The sequence below is a fragment of the Mustela nigripes genome, chromosome 15 (assembly GCF_022355385.1).
Source record: "Mustela nigripes isolate SB6536 chromosome 15, MUSNIG.SB6536, whole genome shotgun sequence".
Lineage (NCBI taxonomy): Eukaryota > Metazoa > Chordata > Mammalia > Carnivora > Mustelidae > Mustela > Mustela nigripes.
This window is the reverse complement of record NC_081571.1, coordinates 83701717-83721701: the sequence shown is the minus strand read 5'-3', so window position 1 is coordinate 83721701 and position 19985 is coordinate 83701717. Positions and strand designations below refer to the sequence as shown.

Sequence of the window (19985 nt, the reverse complement as noted above, 5' to 3'; positions counted from 1 at the left end):
TTGCTGATGGTAGAATTGTTTTTGTGAAAAATTTTATAGAAGCTGGGGAAAAACACGAGAAACTTATCAAAGTTACAAAATATAAGATCAAAATTCAAAAAACTAATAGCATTTCTCTATATTAGCAATGAACAATCAGAAACTGAAATTCAAAAAACAGTACCACTTACAATAGCATAATCCAATATGAGATTGTTTGGGGTACAAGATCTGCACACGGAGAACTACAAAACCTTGCTAAGAGACACTAAAGAAGATGTAAGTAAATGGAGGAACGTAACGTGTCAGTGAGTAGGAAGACTTAATAGTGTTAAGATACCAGTTCTTCCAAAATGCGTCTATAGATTCCATGAAATCCTACTTAAAACTGCAGAAAGCTTTTTGTAGAAATGGACACACTTAATCTAAATTTTATATTTTAAAAAAAGGCATAGAAGAGCTGAAACTATTTTTGAAAAAAGGTAGGATTTACACTGTCTGTTTTCAAGACTTATAAAAAGGTAGTAAGCCAGACTGTGCAGTGTTGGCAAGAAGATAGAGCAGCAGATCAATGAATCGGAGCAGAGTCCAATGGTAGACAACATGTGCATAGTTAAGTGACTTTTGACAAAGATGCCAAAGCAATTTAATAGGGAAAAAAGAATTTTTTCAAAAGTGATATTACAACAATTGACTAACCATAGGCAAAAAATATTAACCTTTACCTTGTGCCACATACAAAAGTTAATTCAAAATGCAGCATAGCCCTGAATGTGGGAACTAAACCTACAGAATGTTAGGGCATGGTTCTCCAGAACTTTCTGCGATGAGAAAACTACTCTCTTTGTACTGCACAAGGTAATAGCCATTAGCCACATGTGACTACAAGTGCTTGAAATGTGAGTACTGCGATGAAGGAATTTTTTAAATTCAGTTTTACTTGATTTAATGTGAAATATAAATGGCCATGTGTAGGTAATAGGTACAAGGCACCACAGTTCAGAAGAAATCACACGAGACAGGCTTAAGGACCTTGACTTTGGCAAAGATCCCTCAAATATAACATGAAGGCACGGACACTTAAAAAAAAAAAAAGAAACCAATAAATCCAACTTTATCAAAACTTAAAACTTTTTTTTTTTGAGGATTTTATTTGTTTATTTGTCAGAGAGAGATAAAGGGCATGAGCAGGCAGAGAAGCAGGTAGAGGCAGAGGGAGAAGCTGGCTCCCTGCTGAGCAAGGAGCCAGATGTGGGGCTTGATCCCAGGACCCTGAGGTCCTGAACTGAGCCAAAGGCAGATGCTTAACCGACTGAGCCACCCAGGCGTCGCAAAACTTAAAGCTTTTCTTTTTCAAAAAACAGTGTAAAGAAATGAAAAGGCAAGCTGTAGACTGAGAGAATATTGGCAAAACCGTTACCCAACTTGTGTCCAGTATATATTACGAACTGTCAAAACTTAACAACACACAAAAAAATTTTGAGAATGAACATGTTTGAACATTTGTCTAGAAATATATATACATACTTCAACATACAGCAATTGTACATTATATATAATGTGTAAGTATATATACTACATATGTGGCTAAGAAGCACATGAAAAGATGATCAACATGATTCATCATTAGGAAATGAAAAGTGAAACCGTAAAGGGAAACCACCAGACACACAGTTGTAGAGCGAAAATTGAACGGTGTTGGGTGCGAATGTGCTGTAATGGGGACTCTCACGCTGCTGCTGTTGTCCTGTCATTTCTCAAACCTTTAAGCACGTACCCGAGACCCGACCATTCCACACTCAGGTAATTCCAAGCAAAAGGAAAGCCCATATCTGCACTAAAACTGGGACGCAAATTCACGGCAGCCCAGAACAAGAAACAGATGTGCTTCGCAGATGTCTAAACAGCTGTAGACGTCCAGCAGTGGGACGCTACTCGGCCATTAGAGGAGAAGCCTGTGGATAAGGTGACACGGATGAGTCTCACAACTGTGTACGTGAAAGAAGCGATGCGGGGTTATATTCTATGTCCTTCCGTCTCAGTGAAATTCCAGAAAACGCAAACCAACCCATAGTGATAAAAAGCCCTTTCACAGCTACCTGCAGGCAAAGATGGAGAGTTCGCAAAAGGCCTAAGGAAACTTTGGGGGTGATGGATGTCTTCAGTATCTTGATCGTGGTGATGGTTTCATGAGCACATACATTTATTGAAAGGATTATGTCAAACTGCGCCCTTTACAAATGTATAGTTTATTGCACATCAAGCATCCCTTAGTAAGTGGTAAGAAACAGTAGTGTGAACTACTAAAAAGCAACATAGTGAGTTAGAGGACCACATTTCAAGGGAAATTACTTTTCACCTAGAATCATATACCTAGCTCAACTACCCTCTCGTGTTGCACAGCCTGCTAGAAGACAGAGCTTCCCAAGCAAGGGGTAGACGGAGCAGGAGGGACAATGTGGGGTCTACAAGAGGGGAGATCCACACGGAAGAACAGTAGCGTGAAGACTAGCGATGATAGCTTTGTACCGACACAGGAGAGCAGCCCGTCCAGCTTGGAGCTGGGGGACGGGGGGCCTGGGCAGGAACAGCTCCAGGTAGAAAGTGAACTCATAAATGCGTGATGGGTTTGATTTTGCAGAAGATAGTATCAAAGATGTTTACGATACTGATAACGAGCCTGGGAAGAATTTGTGATGTGAAAAGAGGAAACTAAGTGAAGGAACAACTTTCACAGACCAAGAATGTTACCGACTCTGGGAAAAACGACGTTTCACCAGAAAGGACATATAATCATTGTTCGCCACTGGGCTCAACCATGAACTTCCATTTGCAGACTAAGATGTACCGTGAATATTGACGTAACATAAAACAATGATACATCTACTTGGGGAAGGGAGGGGGGGAGAATGTAAAAGAACGTGAGAGCTTTATAGTTCGTAGATAATGTCTAAAATAAAATTGAGACTAATCATCTGGAGGGTGGAAGGCCAGGTGGAACCCAGGAGATTCCCAGGGCAGTGGAAATGCCGTGTGTGACACTGTAACGGTGGACACAGGACGCTCCATTTTGTCCAAACCCACCGAGTGTACAACACCAAGACTGATCCCTAATGTGCACTGTGGGCACTGGGTGATGGTAACAGATGTCCCGCTCTGCTGGGGGGTGCTGCTGGTGGAGGAGACTGCGTGTGCAGGGGGCAGGGGTACGCAGGAACTCTGTGCTTTTCTCAGTATTGCTGTGAGCCTCAAGCTGTTCTAAAAATGCCGTCGATTAAACATGTTCCCATGCACTACACTAATTATAACCATCAGGATCTGTCCCTTTTAGATTTTAATCTGAGTCTCCTCTTCATTAATGATCTGCCCTTTGATATTACTTAACCTCTCGGTTTCTTCATTTTATAAAAAGGGGGAAAGTTATAATTTGGAGGCGTAGCGAGGATTAAAGGAGATTCTGCATCTGAATTTCAATACTGATTAATCCTGCGTTCTTCCCGCAGAGATAACAGGAGCTCACAGAGATGCACTTAATTGAATTGCAAGACAATTCAATCAAAAATAACTAAGAAGAATCGGGCAAGTCTGGAACCCAGGACTTACTCAGTTCTCTTTCCCCTGTGATTGAAGCAACACCTTTGAGGGAAATTTAACAAGTTCCTGTGCCCACTACATGCTGCCTTCATGTGGCCACAATAGGCCCCATATTGTCCTGCAGCTCTGTGGGTGACTTATTCAAGGTACACCCCAGGCCAGTTTGAGGGTCCTGACCGGTTGTATTAAGGGGTTCCGTTTACAAATAGAATAGGGATAATGGCATACAGATTTTCCAAAGCTCGCCAAGGCCTAAATTTAAATTTTCTAGTGGAACCAGAGCCTTCAGAATGCAAAGCACTTCCTGGGCAAGAAAATGTATTAGTGTCCTAATCAAACAAGTGGATGTTATGGCTTGAATGGTGTTCCCACGGAGATGTGGCAGTCCCGAGCCTCTTCTGAGATCTGCCTTGGAAACAGGGTCTTTGCAGATGATCATGTTAAGATGAGGGCATTATGTAGGTCCTGATTCAGCATGACAGCTGCCCATACCAGAAGGGGGAATTTGGACCCAGAGGCACACAGGGAGATGCTGCATGCACATGAAGGCAGAGACGGGAGCTGTGTCTACAAGCCGAGGGGTGCTGACCATCTCCAGCACATGCCCAGAGGCTGGGGACAGAGAGAGCTTCCCCTCACAGCATCCTGGGAACTAGCCTGCCCCCATCTTCGCCTTGGACTTCGGGCCTCTGGGCTGTGAGGCAATGAACCTCTGGGGTTGTCAGTCCCTTGGTCTTTGGCCCTGTGCTCTGGAGGTCCCGGGAGATGACCAATGTGGGTCAAGAATCGCATACAAGCTCGGGTAGAGACAGGGCCAGGCTCTGGCTCCCAGTCCTGGAGCCCAGCTGCCGCCGAGCAGCAGTGCCTGGTCTCCAGCCCTGAGGCAGAGTGGCCTCCTTGCCTTTGTGATGCGTCAGTGCCTCCAAGGTGACCCAGCTGACTGCCTCTGCTCTGCGCCCACTTGAGCTCCGGGTAGCCCCTCCTTCCTGCTCACTCTCCTCACGTCTCTGAAGGAGGTTCTCTGCTCGTTCCTATGCTCCAGTCCTTGTAGTGCAAACGTCCAGCCCAGCTATCCAGTCACCGCGGCTCCACACACAATTCTGTATCTGTGACAGAGCCGCGCCAGTGGGCGACAGCTGGTTCAGAGTATTTCTACAGGGAGCAACAAAGCTGTCTCCTCTACTCCCGGGACTGGGGGACAACCGGCCGCGGAGCAAGGGCCTTTCATTCTGTGCTCAGACTCGCGGGTCCTGCAAACGGCTGACCCAGTGCCAGCTGCCTCCTGCCACCCGCCCGTCCTCACAGCGTCCCCGATCTCCTTGGGCCTCCTGAACCTCACTCAACAGAACACAAAAATAGGAAGTAAAATTAGGTTTAAAATAATAACAAGGTTTTGAAGAAAGTAGTTTAATATACGGGGTGAAGAGCGGCCCCTTTCAGAGGAAGCCTTGCTCCTCCTCGCGTGTGTTTGACGAGCGCGCGGGCCTACGAGTCATGCGAGAGAGCGAGAGTGAGAGCCGCTTGGGTTCAGAGTCCCAGCGACAAGCTCTCCCGACCGCTCTGCTTTGTATGCCGCCTTCACACAGCAAATGTCATTAAGTAAGAAACTTTCCTGATTGGTAAAAAAAAAAAAAGAAAAGAAAAGAAAATATTTTAGTGTTTCAAACTGAGAAAACTCCTCTTAGTGTTTAAAAGTGTAAAATTTGGATAACAAGCTATATTATCACTTATTAAGGGAAATTATTAAAGAGATTCTTAAAACAGTTAAACCAATACTTTATCATCCAACACGAATATGTCCACTGTAGTGAGTCCCGGCAGAAGAATAGGATTTTTTATAGTTGCAGCTTCGATTAAATGATGCCATCATATTGATACAATAAAAGAAAAAATAGATAATTTTATATCAATCCATAAGCTACAAATTCGTATCAGTTTGAATTGTGTGCATTTTTACCTCTCAGCGTTCTAGTAATTACTGATAGGGGCCCAGGCTGCAGAATTATCTAACAGTTCTGTTTGTTAAGTAGTGAACTCTGAACAACTTAATAAATATTTATGTCCTAATAATTTAGCAACATTTTCTTTAAATTACATAAGCTGAATGAACAAATAGCTACTTTCACTTCATTCCCCAACCTGTCACGATTCCTGATTCCAGCTCTCCGGACTGAGAAACAGGGTGGACACTAACCCCTCGTTTCGGGGTCCACTCTGATTTTCCCAGGGAATTACTTTTGACACAGCAACGGCTGAAAACCCTGTTTCACAAAGACGTGCTGTCAGCAGAGGGATTCCGCTGTAAGTGCACGTTCAGACGGTGCGTGACCTTGACGTTGAGCTCGCCCAGCGTCCCATCAAACAGCGGGCATCGCGGTGATCCCTGCAAACGTAAACACCCTGAGCTGGGTGTCTGAGTTCTGTGGGGCCCCCGGGGGGCCTCAGCTCACCGTTTGGGGAAGCACAGGAGTAGCGATGAGGTTGGGACCCGTCATGTGGCCGCAGCCTGTGCCTAGTGCTTCCCCAGCACCCAGCGCTCTGAGTCCGAGTAATACCATCGCGTTCTGCGGTTTTCCAACACAGGAGCAAGGGACCCTGTGGGATTCTCCGTGGCACACGGAGGGTTACAAAGAAGAGGAGGAAGTGTGCTTCTGGAGATGAGGCTGGCTGGGACCTACACACCGACCAGCTTCCCGTCAAGGGTCAAGGTCACCGCCTGGGGAGTTCCTCCTACAGGCCTTGCTAGGACTGTGACTGGAGCGGGGCGTGGTGGCCCCCCCCCCCCCCCCCCCCATGTCTGGTCTGCAGCCTCAGAGGACACCTCCCTGCCCGGAACCATCCCTGCCCCTAATGGTCCTGCCAGGACCTTGACCTTAATAGACTGTGAAGTAGCCCAGCGTGCTAGGACATGACACAATACCGCAGAGACCGTAACACCTCCCCCGACTCAGGCATTCCTCCCACCCCACTACCTGCCAGGTCTGGTTGCAGGTCTTGGGGAATTCAGAGTTGAAAAGGAGCTCCCCGGCCTCCACAGCCTCTCTGTGCAGCTTTATGTGATACAGGGAACCTGTGCTGTCTCAGCACCGTGCCGCGGGAGTCCGTGTCCGGCTCCCCAGACTGGACGTGGCTTTCTGTGTCTCCTGAAGAGCCACAAGAATGAGGGCCATGAAAGCCCTCCTGCTCTCCATGTCCTGGGATGTGCCGGGCACCGTGCTGAGCCCCCGAGGGGCCCTCTCCCCTTGGGACCCTCACCTGCAGAGGCGGGACTCTCTCCTGGGAGCCCAGGGGGCCAGCCTGGCTGTGTCTGGCCCCTCTCAGCAGCCCACAGCCCTCTGTGGTGTTCCCTCCGCAAGCAGCGGGGTCGCTCAGCAAGGTGCCTGGGAGCTCTGTGGGGTGGGGTGGGGGGCGGTGTGGGCGGCGGTGGTGGGAAGAAATCAAGCCCGACACAGTTTCGGTTCTCCAGACTGGGTGATGCCAGGTGCCACCCTTTGCCCGTGGTCTCTGCCGGGGGCACACCGGCTCCCTGGGCGTCGATTCTAGGGGCTGCAAGGGCCCTCACCTTGCCCAGGCACTCGAGAGGAACCAGGGCGGGATGTCCCCGCTTGGCTCGTTACATATACACCATGTACACCCCGATGTGGGGACTTCGCCTCGAAACGTTACCACCAATGTCTTGGTTTTTTTCAAACCTAGTTTAATGTACTCATAACTTTCGAATTCGGTTAAAATTTTAATTTGTTCAAATTTATATTGAACTTGTATATTATAGATTGATTTTAAATGATCCGTTTTCAATGCAATTATACGACTAAACTTAAGCTGTGACTTTAAATTATAATTTGAGTTTTCTGACAATAGTTACTGCAGGTGATATATTTGTTTTTGAGAATAAAATATGGTCTAATTATTTCAAAACTTATATAATTTCCCTCAGTAAATGTATAATTTAGTTGGTTATCTAAATGTCATAGTTTAAGATTGAGATTATACCTCTAGGAGTCTTCTCAGCTTGAAAGACTAAAACAAATTTTTTTTTAATGATCAAGAAAGTTTTTTACATTAGCATCTCGCTCAGATGATCATAACCGAATTTAAATCCATGCATCTGAGAGTGACAGGTGACCCAGTACTGGCACTGAAGCCCAGCGGCTGAGGACTTGCTAAAACAGGGTCATTGGGTTTGTGCCCCGTTGGGGGGTAAATGCCCCCGAGCCCCCGGGTTCCCCCAACTTCCTAAACAGAGGCCGAGTCGGATGGTTCTGACCAGGGCAAGTCTGCTTGCAGTCACCCAAGGGGCTCACGCCACTGTCTCTTTTTTGCGTTCCTGCTTCATGCCATGGACTCGAAGAGTGACAATTCTGTTTCCTAGCATGCCCGCTTTCTTTCTGAGAACGGGGTCCTCCCTGGTCTGTGTAAGCCACGTGGTGACAGAGTGTGTCCGGTTCTGGCTGTGGGGGGCAGGGTCGGAGGGACGGGAGCAGCTGGGGTGTTCCTCCCACGGGCTCATGGTCACAACAAGTCCGTCTAGGAAACTCTGCCCTCCCCACGGCCACGGCGGCCTGGTTATCTGGACTGACATTCTCATCCATTAAAATTATGAATGATTTAGTCAACAAAGGCAATGCCATTTTCTCCAAAAAACTGTAGTTAAAATGCATAGATTTTCAGGTTTCCTGCACGGTGCCCTGTGTCCTGAAATCACCTGAAAGTCATACTGGAATTCTTCTATTACTAAATAGTTTTGATTCCTTTTATAGAGCATTTTCTCTCGTTCTATCACATTTAACATTTATTTTCTCACATGCTGTTCAAAGAGGTTGCGATTTCTTCCACGACCACAGCTTCATCTGGGTCTGGATCTAGAATTCTAAGGAGTGCTGGCTTCACCGTGCTCAGCAGGAGGCGTGACCTCCGAAGGCGGACCGTGCTCTGCCGATGGCTGTGTTCATTCTGGGCACAGGGCCGCCCCCCCACCATGTTTGCAATGCCTCTTCCTTGCAAAGTCATGTCAACTTCTTAACGTGCTGAGATGTTTTGGTTTTGCTTTTGTTTTTTAAACAACAAATTAGTCCCATTTCACAGATGACCCTAACCATCCCCTACCGCTAAATGGTTCCACCAAACCGACTCAGTCCACCTCGTGTCACACACCCTTCCTCACGGAAGTCGCACGGGCTATTAAAACAACTCAACCACCTGGCAGGGGCGTCTGACCGCACATGGCATTCACCAGGGCCACCCAGACCAGGGTATCCGGATGCCCACCGGCTTGGTCAACTTAGAACTTGGTAAGCAACACGTGGCTCTGTTTACCCCTTTTATCATCCGATCCGGGAAGCCAAAGGCGCGAGCGGGGTGCAGGCTCCTGGCGCCTCACTGGGAGGGCCGCTGGGCGCGGCCAAGTGCGTGTACAGGCCGCTGGAGCACTTGAGCAGGAAATGGAAAATAAAAGCCATGAATCAGTCATGCCTTTCTATTTATGAGATTCTAATAATCCAGCTTAATTTTTTTCTTCTCCCACTAATTTAATTTTTTCAAAAGCCATCTAAATGGAATGATTAAGTGAGAGCACTTTATAAATAATAAGTCGCTATTCAACGTTAGGCGATCGACAGTGTCAGCTGCTCTTCACCACACACATTTTGGGGCCCATCTCCTGACACAGGTTTCCCGCGATCCTGCACGACCCCCCCGCCCCGTGTCCTGGGCAAGCACAGGCACCAGTGCCGACTCGGCCTATCGGGGGCACTGGGTCTGCGGCCCTGCAAGCTCTTCTGGTGCCTTCTGCACCCCAAGGACGAGAGACCACCGCCCTGCTGAACCCCCAGATCTCCCTCCCTAACAGCTCAGAGCCGGTCTGCAGCCGCTGTTGGCTGAAACGCAAAGCAGGTATCGTACACACTCTGCTCCAGTGGATGTCTCCGTGTTTGCTGGTGCATGAAGACACGCAGTACGGGTGCCTCGTGCATGGACAGGCCGGCCCCGGGGGGATGGCGACGCCCCCAAGATGTCAGGCTTCCACTTCCTCTGAGGAGCCTCCCCCAATTCCCCCAAAACGGCACAAGGGATCAGGGAGCATCTAGCAGGTGCCTCTGTCCCTCAACTGTAGCCCTTGGTGGCATCCTCGCTGGTGCGACAGTGAGTCTTACCTGCTGGGCGGTGAGCCCCAGCATCTGGCCACACACCTCCATGTGCTCTTATCAAAACCTGGCCTTGTAATGTGCCGTGATGGATCTTGCTGGACAGGTGAACGGGTGCGTGAGACGGTTGTCATGCAGCTCTAAGGAGGTACTGTTACTAACACGGACATCGGGGCGTGCTGGTGCCCATGGGCAACACTGTTCCACTCGGACCTACTTTGGCATCGAAGCCACCATTCTCCCCCCGTACCTCTGCCTGAGCTGACACAAGCTTATACATCAAGTGGCCATTTTAATAAATGGTCTTTTCTAGTGACAGCATGCACTTTAGATCGCCAATCCTGACCATATTCTTAGGACGTTGGTTTTCTTGTTTCTTTTTGCATATGAGAAGAGGGACTCAGGGTAAGGACCGTTGACCAGGGGCAGGAGCTGGATGTGCCCCACAAGCCACAGCGCAAGGGCAGTTGTGTCTTACTCCAAATCCCATGTTCTCCCCCAGGTTCACCAGGGGTCTTAAATACAATAAATGCCGTAGTGACTAACTTTTCTCCTCCGTTCTTCCTCTTCTTTGGGCACACACATGTAGCTTCTCTGTAGTGTGAAAATGCAAATAGTCAATTTTTACAAGAATAAACTTCGCTCTTCGGTCCAGTTTTTCGCACGAACGAAGCTGCTGCTTCCCCATCTACGTGGCTCTTCACCGTAAATTCACTGGTGGAGTTTGGGCTTTTCTGTGTCCTGGAATTTCCCCTATAGTTTGGATGACTTAGGAGCATGAGGGTTTTAAATCTTTTCCCAGGTTCAGACAGGCTTGCCTGGATTCCCTCCTACTCTGTTGCTTAGAAATAGGCTGATGAGTTGACCTCCGCTTTCAGTTTTTTCACACCAGTCTAGAGGCGGCTGCTGAAATGCTTGTAGGTTTCAAGCATCTGCAACCGAACCCCGTGCCCTATATTCTGGCGTTCCTCGTAGGAAATCCTGGGTCAGTCCTCCAGATGTCTAAGACTCTTCTTTCCGTATCTTTCAAGTGCGTAGGACGAACAGGGAGTGCTGTTGCTGCCTCTAGATACCGTCTCTAGTTAGCATTTCCGGGGTGCTCAGAGAGAAAACAATGTCTGGGTGATAACTCTTGTCAGTTTCCCCATTGTCAAACCCAATCTTGCATTCCTACACACTCACAATATTTCCCCATTGGGAACATGCCTGACATTGCAATTCCGCAAAACTGCAGCTCTGCAGGGCCTAATTCCTGAAACTGCAAAATCTAACAAAAGCTGATTTTTTCCACTGATTTGACTGGCTGACTATTTCGAGACTTCGCATGTGATGACCTGCTGTTCTTCGCAAACAACATCTTTGATGTGCCCACATGGTTGTTCCCAAGTGGCTGTGGGCAATTAAATCCCCGAGAGCTGCCTGCAGGGCACATTCAGGATTACTCACAGTGTCCAGACCCAACCCCAGGTGACATTCACCACCTTACTGAGTAGCGATGGGTCACTTGCTTTTGAACCCAGAGACCATGGGCCACCTCCGGGCACCCTTGAGACCCGGGGAAGGCTGAGTGCTGGGCTCCAGCCTGGGTCTGGAGTGTTTTTAAAACACTCAATCCGTGTGGATATTTTCATATTTAAAGATGAAAAAGCAACTTAGAGTGACAGGTGGCAATCCCAGTTTTTTGTTTGTTTTTCATCACTCAAATAGATGACCTTTTTCTGTCTTGGCTTAATCACTTGTTTGGGGTATTTTCTCTGTTTTTCATATTTGTTAAAACTCTTGGTGTGACTTAAGCACAAACTCTGGACCCGACTACTAGGGAAGGCAAAGATTTGTCTACTTTCTCCGCCCCCGACCCCTCTTATCCTTCCCCCCAAACTCCAGATTCTATTTCTTCTCTAGATCAGCGTCCCCCCCCCCCCCCCCCCAGTCCACGCCGCCCGGTTTCCCTCCCTGATGAAGTCGGCCGGGTTCATCACCCTGACGGGTGTCTCACTCTTTCACGCTTGTGGCCCGGGTCAGCGGGGGGGGGGGGGGGGGCGAGCACACTTCGCCCCCACCCCGCCCGGTACTGCTACCGGTGCTCAGGGTTGGCTGGGGCCTAAGGGAGGCGACGGCCGGGGAGAGCCTCGGTAAGACCCGCAGCACGGCGCCCCAGGACCTGCTCTTTCGCTTTGGTTTCTCACGGAAAGAGAGCTGCGGCCGTGAGACGGAGCCTCCGGGGCAGGGAGCCCACTGAACCTGCTCCCGGGCGCCCATCCCAGCAGCCGCCCAACACGGCCCAGGAGGCGGGAGACGCAGGCATTCTGGAGAGGAAGGAATGCTGCGGACAACCCATCCCCTTGCAAAGCCCAGACCTGCGGGCGGTTATCCGCGCCCCCCCCGCACCCCCTCCGCGCTGGTGCCCTCCAGTGCGGGCTCGGGGCCTCATCTCGGCCCCCCGCTCCGCCCTCCACTCTGCAGCCCGGGGGTGCGGGTCCCCGCCTCCCGCCTCACCTCCTCCGTGCTCTCCACCCCAGAGTCCTGGGGTGCGGGCCCCTCACCTCTCCTCCGCTTCCCCCCTGCTCTCCGCCCCGCAGTCCGGGGGTGCGGGTCTCCCGTTTCGCCCCTCCCGCCCCACGCCGGGCAGCCCCGGGGTGCGGCCCCTCGGTCGCCTCGGTCCTCCCACGTGTTGCCGGCCGGCCTGGAGACAGGCTTGTTCCGCTAGCTGATTGTAAAAGGGTTTGACTTGCCGCTGACCCCGGGTCAGGACTTTCTCTCTACTAATCCCGCTCTCTTTAAACACAGAAACACTCTGCCTCTTCCCTCGCATCAGTCACCTTAATCCCCCGCGGCTGACACCGCCGGCCCCAGAGCCCAGGCTGCACCGGCGGGTCGGGGCGGTCGCCCGGGCCGCGGGCTCCGAGTCCGTTGCCCGGGGGGTCCCTCCCCTCCCGCGCCAGCCCGGGGGTGGGGGGCACCGGCCGTGTCCGGGTACCCGCGGACCTCGACCCGACTGGAGGCAGCGTCCGGGGCTGCCGCCGGGGCGACGAGGGGCCGGGGCGCGGGGCGGAGACGGACGCGCCAAGGACAAAGGGAGGCCGGGCGCACAGAGAAAGGAAGGGACTGTGCGGGAGGCGGGAGGGGAAGGAGGTGAAGGAGAGGGAGGCGAGGAGGAAGCGCAGGAGGAACGAGCGGCTGGCGGGACGGGAAGGGGCGCGAAGGCCACGAAGCCGCCCCGACTCGGGCTCCAACGGAGCGGGGCCGGGAAAGGGCGGCGGGCGAAGCCGGGAGGCCGGCCCCCCGCGCTGGAGGGGACCCGGGCCGCGCACCGTGCGCTCCGGGCGCTGCCGCCCACGCCGCTGGGTTCCCGGGGGCGGGCAGAGCAGGGTCCCGGCGGCGCGCAGCTGGAGAGGAAGGGCCGGGCGGGGGGCGGGGGGCGGGGGCGGAGGAGGGGCGGGGATGAGGGCTCTGCGCCCCCCTCCGGGCCTCGCCCTCGGGCTGGGGGGCTGAGGGGCAGAGGGGCTGCGGGGAGGGGGGGCGGGCAGGGCCGGGGCCGAGGCGGGGGTGAGGGCGAGGGGGTCCCTGCGTCCCTCGCCCGGCCCCCGCGCTGTCCCGACCCTTCAGGCCTGGGGGCGGGGACCGGACCCACCTCCCTCGGCTGCTCGCCCCGGGGCCTGCGTCCCTCTCCCCTCCCCTTCTGGCCCGGCCTTTCAATCCCGCCGAATAGCCGTGCTGGAAAAGGAGCTGCGCCAAGGCCAAGTCTGCTTTTCACTTGAAGTTTCCAAGGAATCAAACCTATTATTACATTCTGCTGCCGACGCTTCTGGAGCCTCTGCCCCGCGGGCCAGGCTGCGGAAGCGGGGAGGGGGGTGAGGGGGACCTGGGAGGGGGCGGGCGAGCAGAGCGGGCGCCGCGGGCGGCGGGAGCGAGAGCCTGGCCACCCCGGAGCGCGCCTTCCGGGGCCGGGGATGGTTTCTCGAATTAACCGGAATTTTCCGGAGACAGATCTCTGCGTGGCCCAGTCTTTGTCGGGAAAATGAAATGCGTGAATATGCGCGTTCTTCTTCTCCCACATGCACGACTTTAATAGACCCATCAGTCACGCTACCCGACACACATCTGCAGATCAGGCGCGCGCCGAACCCGCGACTGGTTTTAAAATTAATTCATTTCATCTAGCTGCTGGTGGGTTTCTCTGGCCGGGCGTGGGGGGCTGGTGTCAAAGTCTGAACAACAACCACAAAAAGGGCCCGTTAGTTTAAAAAAAAAAAAAAAAAAAAGGCGGGGGTGGCGGTGAGGAGGAGGAGAAAACCCCCTCCGGCAAACCGCACTCCGCACAGCGCGCACGGCCGGGCCGCGGCCAGGGCCGGGTTGAAGAGCGGTTCTCGCGGTCGCCGCAGCACGAAGTTCTGCAAACTTTGGACGAGACCCCAAACGAGCCCCATTCGCGTTCTCCACACGGTCTCCGAGCCGAATTGGAGTAAGCGCTAGAAATACCACCCCGTGGTTTGGGGAGCGAGAGAAGCCGCCATGTCAAAATCATCGCCACGACGTGGTTTCGTGCCTGCGGGGAGCAGCACCGGGGCGAGAAGCAGGCCCCGCGGAGCGAGACGTCTGCGGGGCCTCGTGGAATCTTTCTTCCACCAGCGTGAGCTGGAGAGACGCAGCTGGGGTGATGGGGTCTGGATCCCGAGATGAATCCTAGCCACCGTCGGCTCCCCCCAGTCCGGGTTAGTTCTAAAGAGTCACGAGCGAATTTATACTCGCCTTTCACCACGTTCTAGTCAACAAAACAAATACAAACACGCGACATTCCAGGAATTCCTGCTGGAAGGTCTTCCTGGGTGTTTACCAAAGTGGCTCCCAGCACCTGGCCTTGCATTTCAGCCGTGTAGGAGACACCTGCGCCCAAGGGCCAAGCCGTGAGCCCGCCTTCCAAGAAACCAAGGGACAGCTCTGCCTGGAGCTCCTGCCTGCTGCAAACTTTTTAGTCGGAAACACTTCCGGGGGACCCACATTGCTAACAGTGTGGTGAGCCGAGACTTGGATGCCAACAGCTGAGCCCACATACAAACCGGCTGTGAACGCATATGTGAGCATGGCCGCATCTGTCTGCCCCTTTAGTAACTGCGGGGGACGCAGAGATTAGGAGGCAACGGAAGAACCCAGAGAGTCTATTCAACTGCACATTTCAGTCAGCACGGCCTGCTCCCTAAGCTGGGTGTGGTGACTTCTCAGAGCCTCGCAGGCTCTCCCAGAGGAGACCCCATGTGGCCTTCATTCATGTATCCCCCGACTATCTCATGGTGCCGATCCCCTCAGCAATCCATATATATCCAAGCACTTTCAGGAGCCACAGCTTCACAAAGGATCGGATTTCTAAGGGTTTAAAAAAAAAAGGGAAGAAAAAAGAAGGGACTTTATTATCTCGTTAGAAGCAGTGGACATCATTCTTGAGATTTTTGCACTCACTTAAAAAATGCACAGTTTAAGCAAAATTATCAAAATGACTCCAAAAAATTACACATGTCAATTGCCAGGTCAGCATTTTACTTAAAGCTATTCTCTCCTGCAGGCTCAGTGCAGTGTTCATTGACCTGCTAGCGGAGGCCCATTCTGGGCTGGATCATCTGTGCTCATTCCGGGACAAGGAAAGAAAATGAAGGGGAGGCCGAGGCTGATGAAATCAACATGTTTTGATGTGGCCTCAAGGCTTTTTTTTTTCCTCCAAAAATATAATTTCATCTTTATGTTGTGACTAAGTTCAAAATGTATTGGCTACAGTATAACTTTTAAATGCAATATTTAATGCTGTCAGATTACTTGAGGACAAAGTTTTACAGAAAACTTTAAATTCCAGAAAAAAACTGCAGTGTGCCCATAAACAACCTAGAAAAAATAGAATTAAAAAATTTAAAGCATCAAACACCCTCTGATCTCGTCGAGAATAATAAACGCCACATTCCATGTGCCCCAGTTCACTCTGGGGATGGGGGGTGGTCGAGTGAATGTATGTGTGTGTGTGTGTGGGGGGGGTGGCAGAGAGAGAATTCAAGATCCTTTTGCCCTTTCCCAAGGAGAAATAATCCAGAGGGAGGGGCTGAGGAGAGAGGGAGTGGGCCCCATTGCAGGATATTTTGGTTCAAAGAGTGTTTCCTTGAGCCAAATTCAGATAAACTCCATTTGCAATCTTGTTAATTGCAGGGGGAACTGGGGGCATCGGTGACCCTGCGGTGGTCTTTGTCATCCATCCGAGGCCGGGTCCCGCCATTGGGGTCTTCCTCCTCCAGACCAAACTGGGCAGATCCCAGGCCAGCTGGAGGACGCAGAGCCCGCCGGGTCAGCCCACAGTTACAAATAACACACCAAAGAGCCAGACTATAAAATGAGGGGTGGTGTTTGTTTGTTTGTTTGTTTTTATCCTGGTAATTATTTCTTGATCTGTATTAACACAGTAAACATTACAAAATAATCTATGATTTAAACTTTCTTCCCTTCCACTGAAAGAAGCTCCCTGAAGATTGTACCCTCCCCCCTGAGGAACCCTTACTTTTAGTTTATGCTGATAATTTCTTCCTCCTCCGTCAGATTTACTAATTGTATTTTGAGCTCACAAAACATGCATATAAAATTAGCACGTTCCAAATTATGGGGGGAAACTGGGCTTTTTTTTTTTCTCTCTTAAATTTATTGACTCAAAACTCGATGCATTTTTTTTTCTTTTTTTTTTTTAAGGAGAGGTCTTTTCTCGGTTTTAGAAGAAAGGCTTTTTTAGGAAATTATGTACATAATCTGAATCCCCCTCCCCACACCGCAACGCCTAAAATAAAAATTTCACAATGCATTTACAAGAAATAATACAAAACAAAAAAAAATGGAAATGCTCAGATACAGAAAGTTTTACAAAAACCCAGGGTATAACGCTGCCATCTGAAAGGAGTGGGGAGATCTCTTTGTATAAATTAACAAACCAACCCAAAAAAGCGGTAACAACTACAAAAAACTCGTAAGTGTTTGGATCTGCCTTACTACATCGATAACAAATGAGAGCAGCTCCCTGGCGCCGGGTCTAGGGCCGCCAAACGCCGGCAGGAAGCGATGCAGGATGAGAGCGGGCGCGCTGGCCGGGCTAGAGAAGTTGGAGTCGCCTCTCCCTGGGTTTGGGCTTTGTCCCCTCGAGCAAAGAAAACGATTTCTGCCTCCTCCGTGAACGATAAATACTGTACAAAAAGTCTCAAGAAAACACCGGAGTCAGACCAGACCGCAGGCTGTGTCCGCGCCCGGCGGTCCCCCGGGGCTCCGGGGAAGGCGAGCCGGGGGCGTGCGTCGCCCGCGCTCGTGGCCGGTGTCTTCCTCCTCCCGAGACCGTGGAAGCGTCTGTACAAAAGCAAGGCCGCTCGGGCGGGCCGCGCGCTCCTCCTCGCGCGTCGCGGGCGCGGGCCGCAGTGTCCCCGCGTCCCTAAATGTGCGTCAGGGGCACCGTGCCGTTGACGCCCGCGCCCGCGCCCTGGTAGTGCTGCGGCAGCGAGTGCAGCCGGCTCTGCGCCGCGGCCGCCGCGGCCGCCGCCGGGTCTCCGCTCTCGCCGGCGGGCAAGTACATGCTGATCATCTCGCGCAGGTCCCCGGGGCACGGCGCCCGCGAGTGCGCGGGCGCGGGCGGGCTGCCGCTCGGCTCCGACTTGACGAGCGAGCCCAGCGCGCCCAGGGCGCCCGACGACGCGGCCGCCGCCGCCGCCGCCGCCGCCACGGCCGAGTTCTGGTGCGCGCCGCCCGCGGCGGCGGCGGCGGCGGCCGCGGCGCCGTAGGGGAGGCCGCCGTAGCCCGAGGGCGAGGCGCTCATGTAGCCCTGCGAGTTGGAGATGGGGCTGTACTGCAGCGCGCCCATGTCGTAGCGGTGCATGGGCTGCGGGTTGTGCGGGTGCGCGTGCGGGTGGTGCGGGTGCGGGTGCGCCGGGTGCGCGTGCGGGTGCGCGCCGCCCGCGCCCGGGTGCTGCCCGTAGGCCAGCTGCGCCTCCTGCATCATGGCCGCGGCCGCCGCCGCCGCCGCCACCGAGCCGGGGTAGGCGCCGTTGGCCCAGCCGTTGACGTGCGCGTAGCCGCCGCCCGCCGCGCCGCCCGGGCTCTCGAGGCGCTGGCCCACGGCCGCCGCGCCCACGCCCACGCCCACGCCCATGGCCACGGCCGCGCCGCCGCCGCCCGCGCCGGCCGCCAGCAGCCCGCCGGCCAGCGAGTACTTGTCCTTCTTGAGCAGCGTCTTGGTCTTGCGGCGCGGCCGGTACTTGTAATCCGGGTGCTCCTTCATGTGCAGCGCGCGCAGCCGCTTGGCCTCGTCGATGAACGGCCGCTTCTCGGCCTCGGACATGACCTTCCACTCGGCGCCCAGGCGCTTGCTGATCTCCGAGTTGTGCATCTTGGGGTTCTCCTGGGCCATCTTGCGCCGCTGCCCGCGGGACCACACCATGAAGGCGTTCATGGGCCGCTTGACCCGGTCTTGGGTGGCCTTGGCGCCCCCCCCGCCGCCGCCGCCGCCGCCGCCGCCCCCGCCGCCGCCGCCGCCGCCCGCCCCGGCCGGGCCCGACAGGTTCGTGGGGGCCTGGGCGCCGCCAGGCGAGTGCAGGTCGGTCTCCATCATCATGCTGTACATCGGGGCGGCCCGCGGGTTCACCGGCACCGCGCGGGGAGGGCCAGGAGCATAGACGGCCGGGGGGGTGAGGGATGGACAGGAGCTCAGTGGAACGGAGCGAGACGTGGGGAGGGGGAGAAGTCCTAGCAGAGAGAAGAGTGGGGGGAGGAGGAAGCACTGACAACAAAACAAGAGGCAAAAACACACGCACTCAGCGCAGGTCCGGCTCACAGGTGCAAAGTTTCTCCTCGTGCTCCAACCACTCGCCGGAGAGGGGCGATGGCCGGGGTCGCCGCCGCCGCCGCAGCCCGGTCGCCGCCGCCGCCGCAGCCCGGTCGCCTCGGCCGAGCGGTGCAAACAGGTGCAGTCGTGGCCAAGTTGCAGCTCCACTTTTCGGGACGCGAGCGGTGCGCGGGGCCTGGCCCCGGGCTCTCTGCCTCCTCCTCGCCGGCCGCCGCCGCGCGCTGCCTCCTTCCTCCTGCACTGGGTCCTCGGCGGCCTCCCAACTCCGGGGCTGCAACTTCTAGCAGCGCGGCGTGCCGCGTGCGCTGGGCATGTGCCGGTCCCAGGTGCCCGGGGGGAGCGAGGCGCCGAGGGGGGCGCGGAGGGGGGCCGTTGGGGAGGGGGGCAGGGGGCAGCGCCGGGAGCGCAGGCGCGCGGAGAGGGCCTGAGAGCGGGGCCGCCGAGCCCGGGACTGGCTGCCCACTGCCTGCCCGAGGCCGTGCGCTCGGAGCGGAGGCGCACGCGGGGCCGGCGGCGCGCGGGGCCCAGCAGCCATACGCCGGGCCCGGGCTGCCATTAAATGAGCGCGCCGCGGCCAATGGGAGCCGGCGGCGGCGGTGATTTGCATGGCGCGCTGGCGAGTGACGTGGGGAGGGAGTAGAGGCTCGGGGCGCGGGCGGCGGGGCGGGAGGAGGGGAGGAAGGAGGGGGAGCAGGGGCAGGAAGGAGGGGGAAGGAGGCCTGGGAGGGGGCAAAGCCACGCTGCTTCCTGAGCGCGCGCGGCGGCGGCGAACCCCGAGCTCGCCCTCCTCGCCTCTCCCGCCCGCGCGCTCCGAACGATTAAGGTGGGGTTTAAAAGCGGAGCCGAAGAAAGAATCGTCCGGGGCGGGAGGAAGAGCGGGAGGAGGGGCGGGGGGTGGGGAGGGGATGCAGCCTGGAGCCTGCGTAAACCAGGGCAGTGGAGATCCGGCCTCTGCACCCCCGCCGGCCGCCTCTGCACCCCCGCCGGCCAACTCTGCGCTTGCTGGGAAGGGGAAAGTTGGGACCGCGGCGGGAACCTCACCCCCAGCTGGGCCCGAGGCCTCGGAGGGACAGGCGCGCCCTCGGGAGCCAGAGGTAGTTGGGGGGCGTCTGAGATGTGCAACTCTCCCCCGCATGGGTTCTCCTGTGAGGCCCTCCCAGGGGTACCTGCTCCGCCGCCGCGCGCTCGAAGTTCTCCAGTGCCCCCTCTCGTAGGAAGGCCTTCCCAGTCCAGGCCCCAAGAATTCCCCTAAAGGAGGGGGCGGGCGTTCTGTCACACTTGGCTCCGTAGCTGCTTTTAGGATCAGCCCTGAACTTTTTTTTTTTTTTTTTTTTTTTTTTTTTTTTGGCGCGTTTTTTCCTGGGGGTGGTGTTTTGGGTTGTGTTTCTCACTCTGCCTGGTGTCTCCATTGAATTATTGAC

At 54.4% G+C, this 19985-nt stretch overlaps 1 protein-coding gene and 1 long non-coding RNA gene across 2 annotated transcripts in view; both read right to left on the bottom strand.

Annotated features, from left to right (window-relative positions):
* Positions 1-19985, bottom strand: part of LOC132002588 (uncharacterized) — a 183892-nt gene that overhangs the window by 20575 nt on the left and 143332 nt on the right. The gene's annotated exons all lie outside the window — the stretch shown is intronic.
* Positions 15560-18342, bottom strand: SOX1 (SRY-box transcription factor 1). Its single transcript, XM_059377805.1, has one exon. It carries the CDS (start codon positions 18340-18342, stop codon positions 17158-17160), a length of 1185 nt encoding a protein of 394 aa, XP_059233788.1. The 3' UTR covers positions 15560-17157.

Bases quoted from the DNA above. Each gene is read 5' to 3' on its own strand.
- SOX1 (XM_059377805.1), bottom strand. From the start codon at position 18,342: ATGTACAGCATGATGATGGAGACCGACCTGCACTCGCCTGGCGGCGCC.